This window comes from Nerophis lumbriciformis, linkage group LG06, assembly GCF_033978685.3.
Source record: "Nerophis lumbriciformis linkage group LG06, RoL_Nlum_v2.1, whole genome shotgun sequence".
In the NCBI taxonomy this organism is placed as follows: Eukaryota; Metazoa; Chordata; class Actinopteri; order Syngnathiformes; family Syngnathidae; genus Nerophis; species Nerophis lumbriciformis.
The window spans coordinates 819,197-836,136 of NC_084553.2; the positions used below are offsets into that span (position 1 = coordinate 819,197).

The 16,940-nt window shown below is 28.3% G+C and overlaps 1 protein-coding gene across 2 annotated transcripts in view; it reads right to left on the reverse strand.

Moving 5' to 3' along the window:
- The window catches only part of LOC133608236 (rhophilin-2-like), a 114,157-nt gene that overhangs the window by 18,416 nt on the left and 78,801 nt on the right, over nucleotides 1–16,940 (reverse strand). Inside the window, exons 10-12 of one of the 2 annotated variants that reach the window (XM_061963441.1) lie at nucleotides 10,221–10,340; nucleotides 9,952–10,146; nucleotides 4,349–4,395 (exon numbers count right to left, since the gene is read on the reverse strand). In XM_061963441.1, the coding sequence (XP_061819425.1) occupies nucleotides 4,349–4,395; nucleotides 9,952–10,146; nucleotides 10,221–10,340 (362 nt within the window). Of the gene's footprint in view, nucleotides 1–4,318; nucleotides 4,396–9,951; nucleotides 10,147–10,220; nucleotides 10,341–16,940 lie in introns of both variants that reach the window. The other variant, XM_061963440.1, reaches the window with a different exon arrangement.

Sequence of the window (16,940 nt, forward strand, 5' to 3'; positions counted from 1 at the left end):
TACTGCCGTGTCACAGACACTGTTTGGAAATGTGGAGGTTGCCCCCCCCCGTGGGTTCTCCAGACCACCAATCACCGACATGAGAGCCCAGGTTTCAGGATTTAATGCTGGTTTATTTTCAGCGTTTTCCCATTTGTTTGCTTTTCAGCACAAGGTCCTCGTCACTCCCGGCTGCCACTTATAACAGAGCGACAGGTGATTAGATAACCAGGCCCAGGTGAGCCATCTGTCGCTGATTTCGAGGCCGGTCCTGGTACACCCCCGCTTCGCTGCAGGCCCGCAGGCCACACCCCCCTCCACAGGAAACAATTAAGGTATGTAAATAAACATTTACAGAATATTTCTGTGTAAATAACCTATATATCAGCGGCTAATATGTGGAAAAATATTCAGTGGGTGTGGCTTATATAGCGGTGAATAGTCAATAGCCGGGGGAAAATACGGTAGTTGGATTTTTAACGGGCCATTTTATCTCCTGGGAACATCGGTCTAAATCCTTACAGTATCTTCCCCGCTGGGCCGTGGAATGAGAGGACAAGAAAGAGCGTAGCCGCCATGCTAACGAGATTAGCGCCGGTAAGAACTGGAACAAAAGGGATTTGTGTACACAAGACGGCAGATGACGGAACCATCTTGTCGGATCTGAAAGTAACCCGTCTACAAAAAGTATGGCTTGGCGTTGTGAAAACTTACCAAGACGCCTGCTGCAAAAGGAGCGACCCCCAAGCAAAGAGTTTGAAAAGTGCAGATTGTTATCTGTGTTGTCATGGAAACGATGGCGATGGACGGCGGCACATTTTGTCAGGACAAAACTACAATTTAATAGAATTGTTAAATAATTACAAACAAGGCTTGAAATCAAACATCCTTCAAAATAGGTGAAATAATTAAGACTGCAACTATTAATTACTTCCATTTAAAGTCTTTGATTAATCGTTTAATGAGTGGAACTAATTTGACATTTATATCATCCATATTGCATAAAGGAAGGTAAAAAAAAGCTAAATAGAAGGTAAAAGATAGTAAAAGATTGTAAAATAAGTTAATTAGAAGGTAAAATATGGTCAAATATAGTGAAACAATTTGAAGGTAAAAATATATATTGTAGAAAAAGCTAAATATAAGTAAAAAAAAAGTTAATTAAAAGGTAAATAGAAAGTAAAAGAAGGTAAAAAAAAGGAAAATAATAAATAAATAGGAGGTAAGAAAAAGGTAAATAGGTTAAAAAAGTTAAATAAAAAGATAAAGAAGGTTGAAAGAAGGTAAATAAAAGGTAAACATTTTTTAAATAGGAGATAAGTAAAAGGTAAATGTAATGTAAAAGGAGGTATATATTTAATAGTAAAATAAAGTAAATAAAAGATAAAAGACAGTAAATAGAAGGTAAAAGAAAGTAAATAAAATATAGATGAAAGTAAATAGAAGGCAAAAGAAGGTAAAAAAATATGTAAAAGAAGGTAGATAAAATAAGGTGAATAGAAGGTAAAAGAAGGTAAATAAAACATACATTTTTTTTAAATAGGAGGTACCGGTAAGTAAAAGGTGAATGTAAGGTAATAGAAGATAAATAAATGCTAAAAGAAGGTAAATGTACGGTAAAAGAAGGTAAATGGAAAGTAAAATAAATAAAAGATAAGAGATGGTAAATAAAAGGTAAAAGAATGTAGATACAATTTTTAAAAAAGGTAAATAGAAGGCAAAATAAAGAAAATAAAAAATAGAAGGTAAATAGAAGGCAACATAAAGTAAATAAAAGATAGAAGAAGGTAAATAGAAGGCAAAAGAAGGTAAAAAAAAGATAAAAGAAGGTAGATAAAATAAGGTGAATAGAAGTAAAAGAAGGTAAATAAAACGTAACTTTTTTTAAATAGGAGGTAAGTAAAAGGTGAATGTAAGGTAATAGAAGATAAATAAATGCTAAAAGAAGGTAAATGTAAGGTAAAAGAAGGTAAATGGAAAGTAAAATAAAGTAAATAAAAGATAAAAGACCGTAAATAAAAGGTAAAAGAATGTAGATACAATATTAAAAAAGGTAAATAGAAGGCAAAATAAAGAAAATAAAAGATCGAAGAAGGTAAATAGAAGGCAAAAGAAGGTAAATAAAGATAAAAGAAGGTAGATGAAATAAGGTGAATAGAAGGTAAAAGAAGGTGAATAAAACGTAACATTTTTTTAAATAGGAGGTAAGTAAAAGGTGAATGTAAGGTAATAGAAGATAAATAAATGCTAAAAGAAGGTAAATGTACGGTAAAAGAAGGTAAATGGAAAGTAAAATAAAGTAAATAAAAGATAAAAGACCGTAAATAAAAGGTAAAAGAATGTAGATACAATATTAAAAAAAGTAAATGGAAGGCAAAATAAAGAAAATAAAAAATAGAAGAAGGTAAATAGAAGGCAAAAGAAGGTAAATAAAGATAAAAGAAGGTAGATAAAATAAGGTGAATAGAAGGTAAAAGAAGGTAAATAAAACGTAACATTTTTTTAAATAGGAGGTAAGTAAAAGGTGAATGTAAGGTAATAGAAGATAAATAAATGCTAAAAGAAGGTAAATGTACGGTAAAAGAAGGTAAATGGAAAGTAAAATAAAGTAAATAAAAGATAAAAGACGGTAAATAAAAGGTAAAAGAATGTAGATACAATATTAAAAAAGGTAAATGGAAGGCAAAATAAAGAAAATAAAAGATCGAAGAAGGTAAATAGAAGGCAAAAGAAGGTAAAAAAAGATAAAAGAAGGTAGATAAAATAAGGTGAATAGAAGGTAAAAGAAGGTGAATAAAACGTAACATTTTTTTTAAATAGGAGGTAAGTAAAAGGTGAATGTAAGGTAATAGAAGATAAATAAATGCTAAAAGAAGGTAAATGTACGGTAAAAGAAGGTAAATGGAAAGTAAAATAAAGTAAATAAAATATGGTAAATAAAAGGTAAAAGAATGTAGATACAATATTAAAAAAGGTAAATAGAAGGCAAAATAAAGAAAATAAAAGATCGAAGAAGGTAAATAGAACGCAAAAGAAGGTAAATAAAGATAAAAGAAGGTAGATAAAAGAAGGTAAATAAAAAGTCAATAAAATATAAAAGACGGTAAACAGAAAATAAAAGAAAGTAAATAAAAGATAAAAGAAGGTAAATAGGTAAAAGAAAAAGGTAAATAGAACGTAAAAAAAGATAATAGAAGTTAAATAAAAAGTAAATAAAAGATGAAAGAAGGTGATTAGAAGGTAAAAAAAAAAAGATAAAAGAAGGTAGATAAAAGAAGATAAATAGAAAGTAAATAAAATATAAAAGACGGTAAACAGAAAATAAAAGAAAGTAAATAAAAGATAAAAGAAGGTAAATAGAAGGTAAAAAAAACAAAAGAAGGTACATAAAAGGTAAATAAAAGATAAAAGAAGGTGATTAGAAGGTAAAAAAGATTTTAAAAAAAAGGTACATAGAAAGTAAATAAAAGATCAAATAAGGTAAAAGAAGGTAGATAAAAGAAGGTAGATAAAAGAAGGTAAATAGAAAGTAAACAAAAGATAAAAGAAGGTTATTAGAAGGTAAAAAAAAAAGATAAAAGAAGGTAAAGAGAAGGTAAACAAAATACATTCTGTAATGAACAGAATGAGTGACAAAGGTCAGAGTCCAACTCATCTGACTTACTGAGGACCAACTTGTGACACCATCATCAGGGAACAACCAGGTGGTTCGATACCCTGATGATCAGATACCCTGATGAACAGACCACCACAACCAGGTGGTCCGATACGCTGATGATCAGATACCCTGATGAACACACCACCACAACCAGGTGGTCCGATACCCTGATGAACACACCACCACAACCAGGTGGTCCGATACCCTGATGATCAGATACCCTGATGAACACACCACCACAACCAGGTGGTCCGATACCCTGATGAACACACCACCACAACTAGGTGGTCCGATACCCTGATGATCAGATACCCTGATGAACACACCACCACAACCAGGTGGTCCGATACCCTGATGATCAGATACCCTGATGAACACACCACCACAACCAGGTGGTCCGATACGCTGATGATCAGATACCCTGATGAACACACCACCACAACCAGGTGGTCCGATACGCTGATGATCAGATACCCCGATGAACACACCACCACAAAGGTGAGCACCTTAGTTAGTGTTAGTGTTCTTCAGGTGTGTGTCCAGGACCAATCACACACTCCTGGACACACACCTAGCAGCTCATGATCACACACCACACCATCCACCACACCATCTACCACACCATCCACCACACGCATTACCAGGACATGAATGTGAGTGAGAGGTTAGTAGCCCACATACCAGCCGCTGGAAAAAGTCGCTGACTTTCACCTTTAGGACCGCCGGAACCTCCATCTCTGCTTGGTGCTCCGTCTTAGCTGAGGTGGAAAGAAAAAACGTCTTTATGATGTTGTAACATAAACATAAGTAGTCTGAGGTATGATATTGTAACATAAACATAAGTAGTCTGAGGTATGATATTGTAACATAAACATAAGTAGTCTGAGGTATGATATTGTAACATAAACATAAGTAGTCTGAGGTATGATATTGTAACATAAACATAAGTAGTCTGAGGTGTGATATTGTAGCATAAACATAAGTAGTATAAGTACTAATGTACATCTTGGACATTAATTCAACTTAACTAGTTATTATATCCTGGACATTTTTATTTTATACTAATAAATGTATTTGTATTTATTTATCTTAACACATTTATTTTTACGTGTTTATTTTTAATAAATGCATTTTTTTTGGTTTATGTATATTTCATTCTAATGTATTTTTATTTGTTTATTTTTATTTGATTACATTTATTAAATGTGTTTATTTTAATACATTTATTTTGTGTTTATTTATTTTCATTTTATTTTAATAAATGCATTTTTTTGTTTATTTATAAATTATTCTAATAAATGTATTTGTATTTTTTTAATTTTATTTTGATAAATGCATTTTTTGTGTTTATTTATGTTTTATACTAATAAACGTATTTGTATTTATTCATTTTAATACATTTATTTTTACGTGTTTATTTTTAATAAATGCATTTTTTGTATATGTATATTGTATTCTAATGTATTTTTATTTGTTTATTTTTATTTCGTTACATTTATTAAATGTGTTTATTTTAATTTTATTTTAATACATTTATTTTGTGTTTATTTATTTTTATTTATTTTAATAAATGCATTTTTTTGTTTATTTATATTTTATTCTAATAAATGTATTTGTATTTTTTTAATTTTATCTTAAAAAATGAATTTTTTTGGGTTTATTTATATTTTATACTAATAAATGTATTTGGATGTATTTATTTTAACGTGTTTATTTCTAAAAAATGCATTTTTTTTGTTTATGTATATTTTATTCTAATGTATTTTTATTTGTTTATTTTTATTTGATTACATTTATTAAATGTGTTTATTTTTATTTTATTACATTTATTTTGTGTTCATTTATTTTCATTTTATTTTAATAAATGCATTTTTTTGTTTATTGATATTTCATTCTAATAAATGTATTTGTATTTTTTTAATTTTATTTTGATAAATGCATTTTTTGTGTTTATTTATGTTTCATACTAATAAACGTATTTGTATTTATTAATTTTAATACATTTATTTTTACGTGTTTATTTTTAATAAATGCATTTTTTTGTTTATGTATATTGTATTCTAATGTATTTTTATTTGTTTATTTTTATTTCGTTACATTTATTAAATGTGTTTATTTTTATTTTATTTTAATACATTTATTTTGTGTTCATTTATTTTCATTTTATTTTAATAAATGCATTTTTTTGTTTATTTATATTTTATTCTAATAAATGTATTTGTATTTTTTTAATTTTATCTTAAAAAATGAATTTTTTTGGGTTTATTTATATTTTATACTAATAAATGTATTTGGATGTATTTATTTTAACGTGTTTATTTCTAAAAAATGCATTTTTTTTGTTTATGTATATTTTATTCTAATGTATTTTTATTTGTTTATTTTTATTTGATTACATTTATTAAATGTGTTTATTTTTATTTTATTACATTTATTTTGTGTTCATTTATTTTCATTTTATTTTAATAAATGCATTTTTTTGTTTATTGATATTTCATTCTAATAAATGTATTTGTATTTTTTTAATTTTATTTTGATAAATGCATTTTTTGTGTTTATTTATGTTTCATACTAATAAACGTATTTGTATTTATTAATTTTAATACATTTATTTTTACGTGTTTATTTTTAATAAATGCATTTTTTTGTTTATGTATATTGTATTCTAATGTATTTTTATTTGTTTATTTTTATTTCGTTACATTTATTAAATGTGTTTATTTTTATTTTATTTTAATACATTTATTTTGTGTTCATTTATTTTCATTTTATTTTAATAAATGCATTTTTTTGTTTATTTATATTTTATTCTAATAAATGTATTTGTATTTTTTTAATTTTATTTTGATAAATGCATTTTTTGTGTTTATTTATATTTATACTAATAAACGTATTTGTATTTATTCATTTTAATACATTTATTTTTACGTGTTTATTTTTAATAAATGCATTTTTTGTATATGTATATTGTATTCTAATGTATTTTTATTTGTTTATTTTTATTTCGTTACATTTATTAAATGTGTTTATTTTAATACATTTATTTTGTGTTTATTTATTTTTATTTATTTTAATAAATGCATTTTTTGTTTATTTATATTTTATTCTAATAAATGTATTTGTATTTTTTTTAATTTTATCTTAATAAATGCATTTTTTGGGGTTTATTTATATTTTATACTAATAAATGTATTTGGATGTATTTATTTTAACGTGTTTGATTCTAATAAATGCATTTTTTTTGTTTATGTATATTTTATTGTAATGTATTTTTATTTGTTTGTTTTTATTTTGTTACATTTATTAAATGTGTTTATTTTTTTATTTTTTTTAATACATTTATTTTGTGTTTATTTATTTTCATTTTATTTTAATAAATGCATTTTTTGGTTTATTTATATTTTATTCTAATAAATGTACTTGTATTTTTTTAAATTGTATCTTAATAAATGCATTTTTTGGGGTTTATTTATATTTTATACTAATAAATGTATTTGGATGTATTTATTTTAACGTGTTTATTTCTAATAAATGCATTTTTTTGTATATGTATATTGTATTCTAGTGTATTTTTATTTGTTTATTTTTATTTCGTTACATTTATTAAATGTGTTTATTTTAATTTTATTTTAATACATTTATTTTGTGTTTATTTATTTTCATTTTATTTTAATAAATGCATTTTTTTGTTTATTTATATTTTATTCTAATAAATGTATTTGTATTGTTTTTAATTTTATCTTAATAAATGCATTTTTTTGGGTTTATTTATATTTTATACTAATAAATGTATTTGGATGCATTTATTTTAACGTGTTTATTTCTAATAAATGCATTTTTTTTGTTTATGTATATTTTATTCTAATGTATTTTTATTTGTTTCTTTTTATTTGATTACATTTATTAAACGTGTTTATTTTTATTTTAATACATTTATTTTGTGTTCATTTATTTTCATTTTAATAAATGCATTTTTTTGTTTATTTATATTTTATTCTAATAAATGTATTTTTTAAATTTTATTTTAAAAAATGCATTTTTTTGTGTTTATTTATGTTTTATACTAATAAACGTATTTGTATTTATTCATTTTAATACATTTATTTTTACGTGTTTATTTTTAATAAATGCATTTTTTTGTATATGTATATTGCATTCTAATGTATTTTTATTTGTTTATTTTTATTTCGTTACATTTATTAAATGTGTTTATTTTAATTTTATTTTAATACATTTATTTTGTGTTCATTTATTTTCATTTTATTTTAATAAATGCATTTTTTTGTTTATTTATATTTTATTCTAATAAATGTATTTTTGAATTTTATTTAAAAAAATTCATTTTTTTGTGTTTATTTGTTTTATACTAATAAACGTATTTGTATTTATTCATTTTAATACATTTATTTCTACGTGTTTATTTTTAATAAATGCATTTTTTTGTATATGTATATTGTATTCTAGTGTATTTTTATTTGTTTATTTTTATTTCGTTACATTTATAAAATGTGTTTATTTTAATTTTATTTTAATACATTTGTTTTGTGTTTATTTATTTTCATTTTATTTTAACAAATGCATTTTTTTGTTTATTTATATTTTATTCTAATAAATGTATTTTTTTAATTTTATTTAAAAAAAATCATTTTTTTGTGTTTGTTTTATACTAATAAACGCATTTGTATTTATTCATTTTAATACATTTATTTTTACGTGTTTATTTTTAATAAATGCATTTTTTTGTATATGTATATTGTATTCTAATGTATTTTTATTAGTTTATTTTTATTTCGTTACATTTATTAAATGTGTTTATTTTAATTTTATTTTAATACATTTATTTTGTGTTTAATTATTTTCATTTTATTTTAATAAATGCATTTTTTTGTTTATTTATATTTTATTCTAATAAATGTACTTGTATTTTTTTAAATTTTATCTTAATAAATGCATTTTTTTGGGTTTATTTATATTTTATACTAATAAATGTATTTGGATGTATTTATTTTAACGTGTTTATTTCTAATAAATGCATTTTTTTTGTTTATGTATATTTTATTCTAATGTATTTTTATTTGTTTATTTTTATTTCGTTACATTTATTAAATGTGTTTATTTAAATTTAATTTTAATACATTTATTTTGTTTATTTATTTTCATTTTATTTTAATAAATGCATTTATTTTGTTTATTTATATTTTATTCTAATAAATGTATTTGTATTTTTTTAAATTTTATCTTAATAAATGCATTTTTCGGGGTTTATTTATATTTTATACTAATAAATGTATTTGGATGTATTTATTTTAACGTGTTTATTTTTAATAAATGCATTTTTTTGGTTTATGTATATTTCATTCTAATGTATTTTTATTTGTTTATTTTTATTTGATTACATTTATTAAATGTGTTTATTTTAATTTTATTTTAATACATTTATTTTGTGTTTATTTATTTTCATTTTATTTTAATAAATGCATTTTTTTGTTAATTTATATTTTATTCTAATAAATGTATTTGTATTTTTTTAAAGTTTATCTTAATAAATGCATTTTTTTGGGTTTATTTATATTTTATACTAATACATGTATTTGGATGTATTTATTTTAACGTGTTTATTTCTAATAAATGCATTTTTTTTGTTTATGTACATTTTATTCTAATGTATTTTTATTTGTTTATTTTTATTTCGTTACATTTATTAAATGTGTTTATTTTAATTTTATTTTAATACATTTATTTTGTGTTTATTTATTTTCATTTATTTTAATAAATGCATTTTTTTGTTTATTTATATTTCATTCTAATAAATGTATTTGTATTTTTTTTTATTTTATCTTAATAAATGCATTTTTTTGGGTTTATTTATATTTTATACTAATAAATGTATTTGGATGTACTTATTTTAACGTGTTTATTTCTAATAAATGCATTTTTTTTTGTTTATGTATATTTTATTCTAATGTATTTTTATTTTGTTACATTTATTAAATGTGTTTATTTTTGTTTTATTTTAATACATTTATTTTGTGTTTATTTATTTTCATTTTATTTTAATAAATGCAATTTTTTGTTTATTTATATTTTATTCTAATAAATGTATTTGTATTTTTTTTCTTTTCTTTTAATAAATGCATTTTTTTTTTATTATTTATGTTTTATTTTAATAAATGTATGTTTATTAAAGACTAATAATATTTGGGCCCCGAGGTAGAAAAGGTGAAGAACCCCCTTCAAGTGCATTGGAGCATTATGTTCCAAAGGGGTCTCGCCCAGGATGTCATTGAGGGTTTGGCGAGGCGTTCAGGACTCACCGATGATGTCGGGCGCCGTCAAGTAGTCGCTGAACTCCTCCCCACTCTCGTGTTCACTGGACTTGAGCAGCGAGCGCTGGTGACTGGCCCTCAGGATGTCCTGCAGGACCTCCAGCTTGTTGAGATGGTGGCACAGGCAGTAGATCCTCAGGGCCTCCTCGTGGCCCGCGATGGCGCGCCCAATGTGGGCTCTGCCTGCGGGGACAAAACGGCGGCAGGGTTGAGGAGGGCCGGACGGTCTCCTGCGGCCGCGCGCTCCGCTCGCTCACCGACACGCTCGCGCTCCGCCCTCCTATGCAGGATGTCCAGAGGGGAGCGGCCCTCGGGGAGGTGGTCGTAGACCTGAGACAAGGTCTTCTCCTGCTGGTCTTCATCATCGGCAGGACCCACTGGACACACATCAAGCAATACTTCATTTCCCAGCATGCTTTGCTCACATTGCAGTCCTCCCTCGCCACATCGTGCTTCAAATATTATTCATTTCTTCAACTTATTTTGTGTTTGCCATCAAAAACTAAGCTTTCTTTAACAAAGTAAAAAAAAGAGATTTAAGCGTACGAAAATCTTATTTCTAACATTTTTATGAAGAATTTTAAAGGGATTTTTATGTTCTTTTTTTAAACTATCATTGCACAAAAATAACAATTTAAAAAATCAATGTTATGAATTATTGACAAATTTAAGTCTCCAATAATTCCACAGCGAAATATATGTTTGAACTATTTTTTGCGTATTTTGTGTGTTTGTTATAAAAAAACAAAAGTTTCTTTGAGGAGAGAAAAAAATCTCGAGATTTAAGCGCCAAAAACAAAACAAAAAAACTTTAACAATTTTATGAGAATTTTAGTGGGATTCTTTTTTTAATTGTTTTATTGCCTTTCCTAAATAATGAATTCAATTCAATGTTTTTATGAATTATTGACATATTTAGGGTGCCAATTAGTTCACATTAAATATTCCAATTTGATTTTTTGGGGAGGGATATTGGTGTTTTTACCATAAAAAACATGGAATGGCATAAAACATTAAAAACCAACAAGAGATTAAAACGTTTTATACATGTATGCATATATATATATATATATATATATATATATATATATATATATATATAACCCTCAATGACATCCTGGGCGAGACCCCTTTGGAACATAATGCTCCAATGCACTTGAAGGGGGTTCTTCACCTTTTCTACCTCGGGGCCCAAATATTATTAGTCTTTAATAAACATACAATTATTAAAATAAAACATAAATAATAAAAAAAAAAATGCATTTATTAAAAGAAAAGAAAAAAAATACAAATACATTTATTAGAATAAAATATAAATAAACAAAAAAATGCATTTATTAAAATAAAATGAAAATAAATAAACACAAAATAAATGTATTAAAATAAAACTAAAATAAACACATTTAATAAATGTAACAAAATAAAAATAAACAAATAAAAATACATAAGAATAAAATATACATAAACAAAAAAAAACATGGAATGGCATAAAACATTAAAAAACCAACAAGAGATTAAAACGTTTTATATATATATATATATATATATATATATATATATATATATATATATATATATATATATATACATACATGTATAAAACGTTTTAATCTCTTGTTGGTTTTTTAATGTTTTATGCCATTCCATGTTTTTTATGGTAAAAACACCAATATCCCCCCCCCCAAAAAAATCCAATTGGAATATTTAATGTGAACTAATTGGCACCCTAAATATGTCAATAATTCATAACAACATTGAATATATATATATATATATATATATATATATATATATATATATGTATAAAATATATATATATACATACATACATACACATATATATATACAGTATATATTTCTTTGTATTCATTTTTATTTTACAGATTTTTTTTATTTTTTTTATTTGACATATTTATTAATATTGATTTGTGTTTATTTTAGCATTGTAATTTAGGAGTAACATTACTAGAAGTATACATTTATTTGTATATATTTCTTTGTATACATTTTTATTTTACAGATTTTTTTTGATTTTTTTATTTGACATATTTATTAATATTGATTTGTGTTTATTTTAGCACTGTAATTTAGGATTAAAATTAGGAGTAACATTACTAAAAATTGGGCCCCAAGGTCAAAAAGGTTAAAAAAAAAAAAACAGTGACGTAGACCACAAGGAAGTGTTTTAAACGCAGAAAAAAGTCTGATAAAAAAAAATTACCCTTTTAAGTCGAGCATACACATTACAATGGTTTGCCTTCTCCAATTGTCCATTTGGGACTCTCAAATTAATCATATTTTTCACCTTGCAGAGTGGAAAGCTTCTCCGAGATGTTATCCAGTGTGTCGTTCACAAAGATTTGTGCTTTCCAAATGTGGTATAACATCATACTGTGACCCTTTAAGGCCCTAGGATGATGAAATACTGTACATCCACACCTCATAGAAATAAATCAATGAGTTGACAGTGGAAACTGGAGGCTGTAAATGATTTTTTTGCAAAGAACACTTGAAAGTCAACAGAGGTTTGGCAACATGTACACTTTCATGGGTGGGTGCTCATATACAAATGGAGTGTTTATTTGTCAAGGGTGTCTCCTCTGCGCCGTCATGTGATGATGTAACGTGAGGCTTCATGCTAAGGAATGCCATAATGAGAGCAGCGAGCCCTCCCACCTCAACCACTTTTCAGGAAACTAAAGTCTCTTTATCGTCTCCTGCGGGAAAGAACACAAAAACCTCCAACCCTCTCTCTTTTTCTAACTTTTCACTCCTCCAGCTCTCTTCACTCCACGGAAACAAGACTCCCTTCACCACAGTGTGTGTGTGTGTGTGTGTGTGTGTCTCTCTAAATAGCTGTTATGTAACAGCATGATGGAGTCCAGCAGCTCGAGTATTCACATCCATATCAGTATCAATCATCCATGCAGTAGATTTCATTACAGGAAGTACACCTGCACAGGTAAACCTTATAACCCCATATTTGTTTTTTTTGCTGATATCAAATGAACAGTGTCACGTTACGGTACCCGGTTTGCCGATTACTCCAGCAGCACTGAGAGCGTCTTCGAATTGGCCCACCAGACGTCATGAGTTTAAATAAGGAATTTCATTTTATCGCCACCTAGTGGACAACATGCGTTTTTTCCTGGTCAATTACCTTTTAATGTGCACTGAATGCGCAGTTGTTATTGTTTGTTATCGTCAGTGTTGGGACTAACGTGTTACTTTACTGTAACGCCGTTACTTTCGGCGGTAACTAGTAATCTAAGGCGTTATTTTTTTATATTCAGTAACTCATTTACTGTTACTACATGATGCGTTATTTTACGTTGTGTGTGTGTGTGTGTGTGTGTGTGTGGGAGAGGGCGTGTCTGTGTTTACCAACAAGACGTCATGGCGAAGCCGAGTTTCTTAACATGGAGATATTCTCACTACTTTTCTTTTGCCGAGCACAAAGAAAAGAACATTTTAGGTAAATGCAAGTTGTGTCTTGGATCAAAGATCCCATCCTAGCAATTCAAATCTGCTGAAACAGCTACAAAAGCAACATGCTTCGACGAAGCTAGTAAAGAGAGACACACTTTTCACCACATTGTTTGTGTGTTGTATGTAGACCACATTGTTTGTGTGTTGTATGTAGACCACATTGTTTGTGTGTTGTATGTAGACCACATTGTTTGTGTGTTGTATGTAGATCACATTGTTTGTGTGTTGTATGTAGAGCACATTGCTTAGGGGGCCTTTAAAAAAAAAAATAAAAAAAAAAAAATATATATATATATATAACTAAATACCGGTAGTTACTTTTCACAGTAACGCATTACTTTTTGGTGTAAGTAACTGAGTTAGTAACGGAGTTACTTTTGAAATAAAGTAACTAGTAACTGTAACTAGTTACTGGTTTTCAGTAACTAACCCAACACTGGTTATCGTTGCTGTTCTTAACAAGGAGATATTCTCACTACTTTTCTTTTGTCGAGCACAAAGAAAATAACATTTTAGTTAAATGTAAGTTGTGTCTTGGATCAAAGATCCCATCCTAGCAATTCAAATCTGCTGAAACAGCTACAAAAGCAACATGCTTCGACGAAGCTAGTAAAGAGAGACACACTTTTCACCTCCTAAGCAACAGCGGCTGGATTTTAACGAGGCACTGCTAGCCAGGACAACATTGATAGAGACATTGCAGCGGGTGTGCTAGAAGACATGGTTTTCAGTAACTAACCCAACACTGGTTATCGTTGCTGTTCTTAACATGGAGATATTCTCACTACTTTTCTTTTGTCGAGCACAAAGAAAGGAACATTTTAGGTAAATGCAAGTTGTGTCTTGGATCAAAGATCCCATCCTAGCACTTCAAATCTGCTGAAACAGCTACAAAAGCAACATGCTTCGACGAAGCTAGTAAAGAGAGACACACTTTTCACCTCCTAAGCAACAGCGGCTGGATTTTAACGAGGCACTGCTAGCCAGGACAACATTGATAGAGACATAGCAGCGGGTGCGCTAGAAGACATGCAGGCTATTTACCTTAATTGTCTGTAACACGGCAGTAAAACGGCCGATCAAACAAAACAGAAGTCATCTTCACGGACCCGCTAGATTCACAAACTAGCTCTCCAGTCAGCTAAACAGACTCAATAACTCCACGGCGAAGCCCGAAGCCGAGTTTCTTAACATGGAGATATTCTCACTACTTTTCTTTTGCCGAGCACAAAGAAAAGAACATTTTAGGTAAATGCAAGTTGTGTCTTGGATCAAAGATCCCATCCTAGCAATTCAAATCTGCTGAAACGGCTACAAAAGCAACATGCTTCGACGAAGCTAGTAAAGAGAGACACACTTTTCACCACATTGTTTGTGTGTTGTATGTAGATCACATTGTTTGTGTGTTGTATGTAGAGCACATTGTTTGTGTGTTGTATGTAGACCACATTGTTTGTGTGTTGTATGTAGATCACATTGTTTGTGTGTTGTATGTAGAGCACATTGTTTGTGTGTTGTATCTAGACCACATTGTTTGTGTGTTGTATGTAGAGCACATTGTTTGTGTGTTGTATGTAGAGCACATTGTGTGTTGTATGTAGAGCACATACAGTTTGACATAAAGAGACCGTGTGAGGTCACACGTCATGGGAGGGAAAATGACTCGAAAGTGCAACAAATAGCGAACATATTTGAGATCTAAGAGAAGAACTTGTCTTCTAATCAGGAGCGCACCGTTTAAAAACCTGTTTGACTCTTTGATCGGCCTCACGATAGCTTGGCAAAGTGAAAATCTTGAAACTCAACGAACAACAACAAAAAGTCCCGTGACAAAGAATAACAAAACACATTTAATTATATCGTAAATTCTGCACTATAAGTCATGTTTTTCCCTACGCTTTGAACCCTGCGGCTTACAAAAGGACGCGTCTTATTTATGTATTTTTCTTCATGATGCAAATAGTTTCAAAACCAAAAGAAGCAAATACAATTAAAAAAGTCTGTTATTGTTTGCTCACTGCTCCATTTAGCCCTTCTGTCTTTTAGCCATCCATAACGGTTCTACTCGTATGAATTCTTCGTTCATCAACCCAAGCGACGTAAGTAAGTTTTATAATATAACTAAAACAATTCTTACTTACTAAACCATCTCATGTGTGAAGTCTGTAGGAGTGTTTTTCATGCATATTTATACATGCTATCGTAATGTAATCAAGCTAATATGCTAGCACGTTTACAAGTGTAAAAAGGTATCTAATGCTTTAACCTAAAATAAACAAAAAGGTGAGTGCCTTTAAGAAAAGGCATTGAAGCTTAGGGAAGGCTATGCAGAACGAAACTAAAACTGAACTGGCTACAAAGTAAACAAAAACAGAATGCTGGACGACAGCAAAGACTTACTGTGGAGCAAAGACAATGTACATCCGAACACGACATGACAATCAACAATGTATTAGTATTATCGACTGACAACGGCGTTCATTTTGTATCGTTTCAGTTTCGTAAATTCACCAAAAACGTCACCGTGGAGTTATTGAGTCTGTTTAGCTGATTGGAGAGCTAGCTTGCGCAGCTAATGGGGGGGGTATGACGATGACTTCTGTTTTGTTTGATACGCCGTTTTACTGCCCTGTTTGGAAAGAAAGTATGTAAATGAACACTTGTAAAATAAAAAAGTCTGTTATTGTTTGCTCACTGCTCCATTTAGCCCTTCTGTCCTTTAGCCATCCATAGCGGTTCTACTCGTATGAATTTTTCGTTCATCAACCCCAAGCGACGTAAGTAAGTTTTACAATATAACTAAAACAATTCTTACCTACTAAACCATCTCATGTGTGAAGTCTGTAGGAGTGTTTTTCATGCATATTTATACATGCTATCGTAATGTAATCAAGCTAATATGCTAACAAGTGTATTATTAGTATTATCGACTGACAACGGCGTTCATTTTGTATTGTTTCAGTTTCGTAAATTCACCAAAATGTCACCGTGGAGTTATTGAGTCGGTTTAGCTGATTGGAGAGCTAGCTTGCGCAGCTAATGGGGGGGTATGACGATGACTTCTGTTTTGTTTGATACGCCGTTTTACTGCCCTGTTTGGAAACAAAGTATGCAAATGAACACTTGTAAAATATTTCCGTGTAAATAACTCATTTCCCAACGTATATAAAAATATGTTTTTTATTCTAAAATTTAGTGGGTGTGGCTTATATACACCGGTGCGGAAAATACGGTAGTTTGATACGCAGAAAACAACGTGAAATATAAAAGTTAAATCAAGTTATTATTTTGACTTTTTAACTCAAGACTCCAATTTTCAATTGTGCTTCTCGCCTTCTTTATCAAAGTGCTGTCACCTGCAACTTTCTTTGGGCCCTCGGAAGATTATTTTGCATTGTAAAAAAAAAAAAAAAAAAAAAAAGAATGCAGACTGAGTGGAATTTCTTGATTGGGGACTGGATTCTGCGAGACCTGTTTGTGGCGCTCTC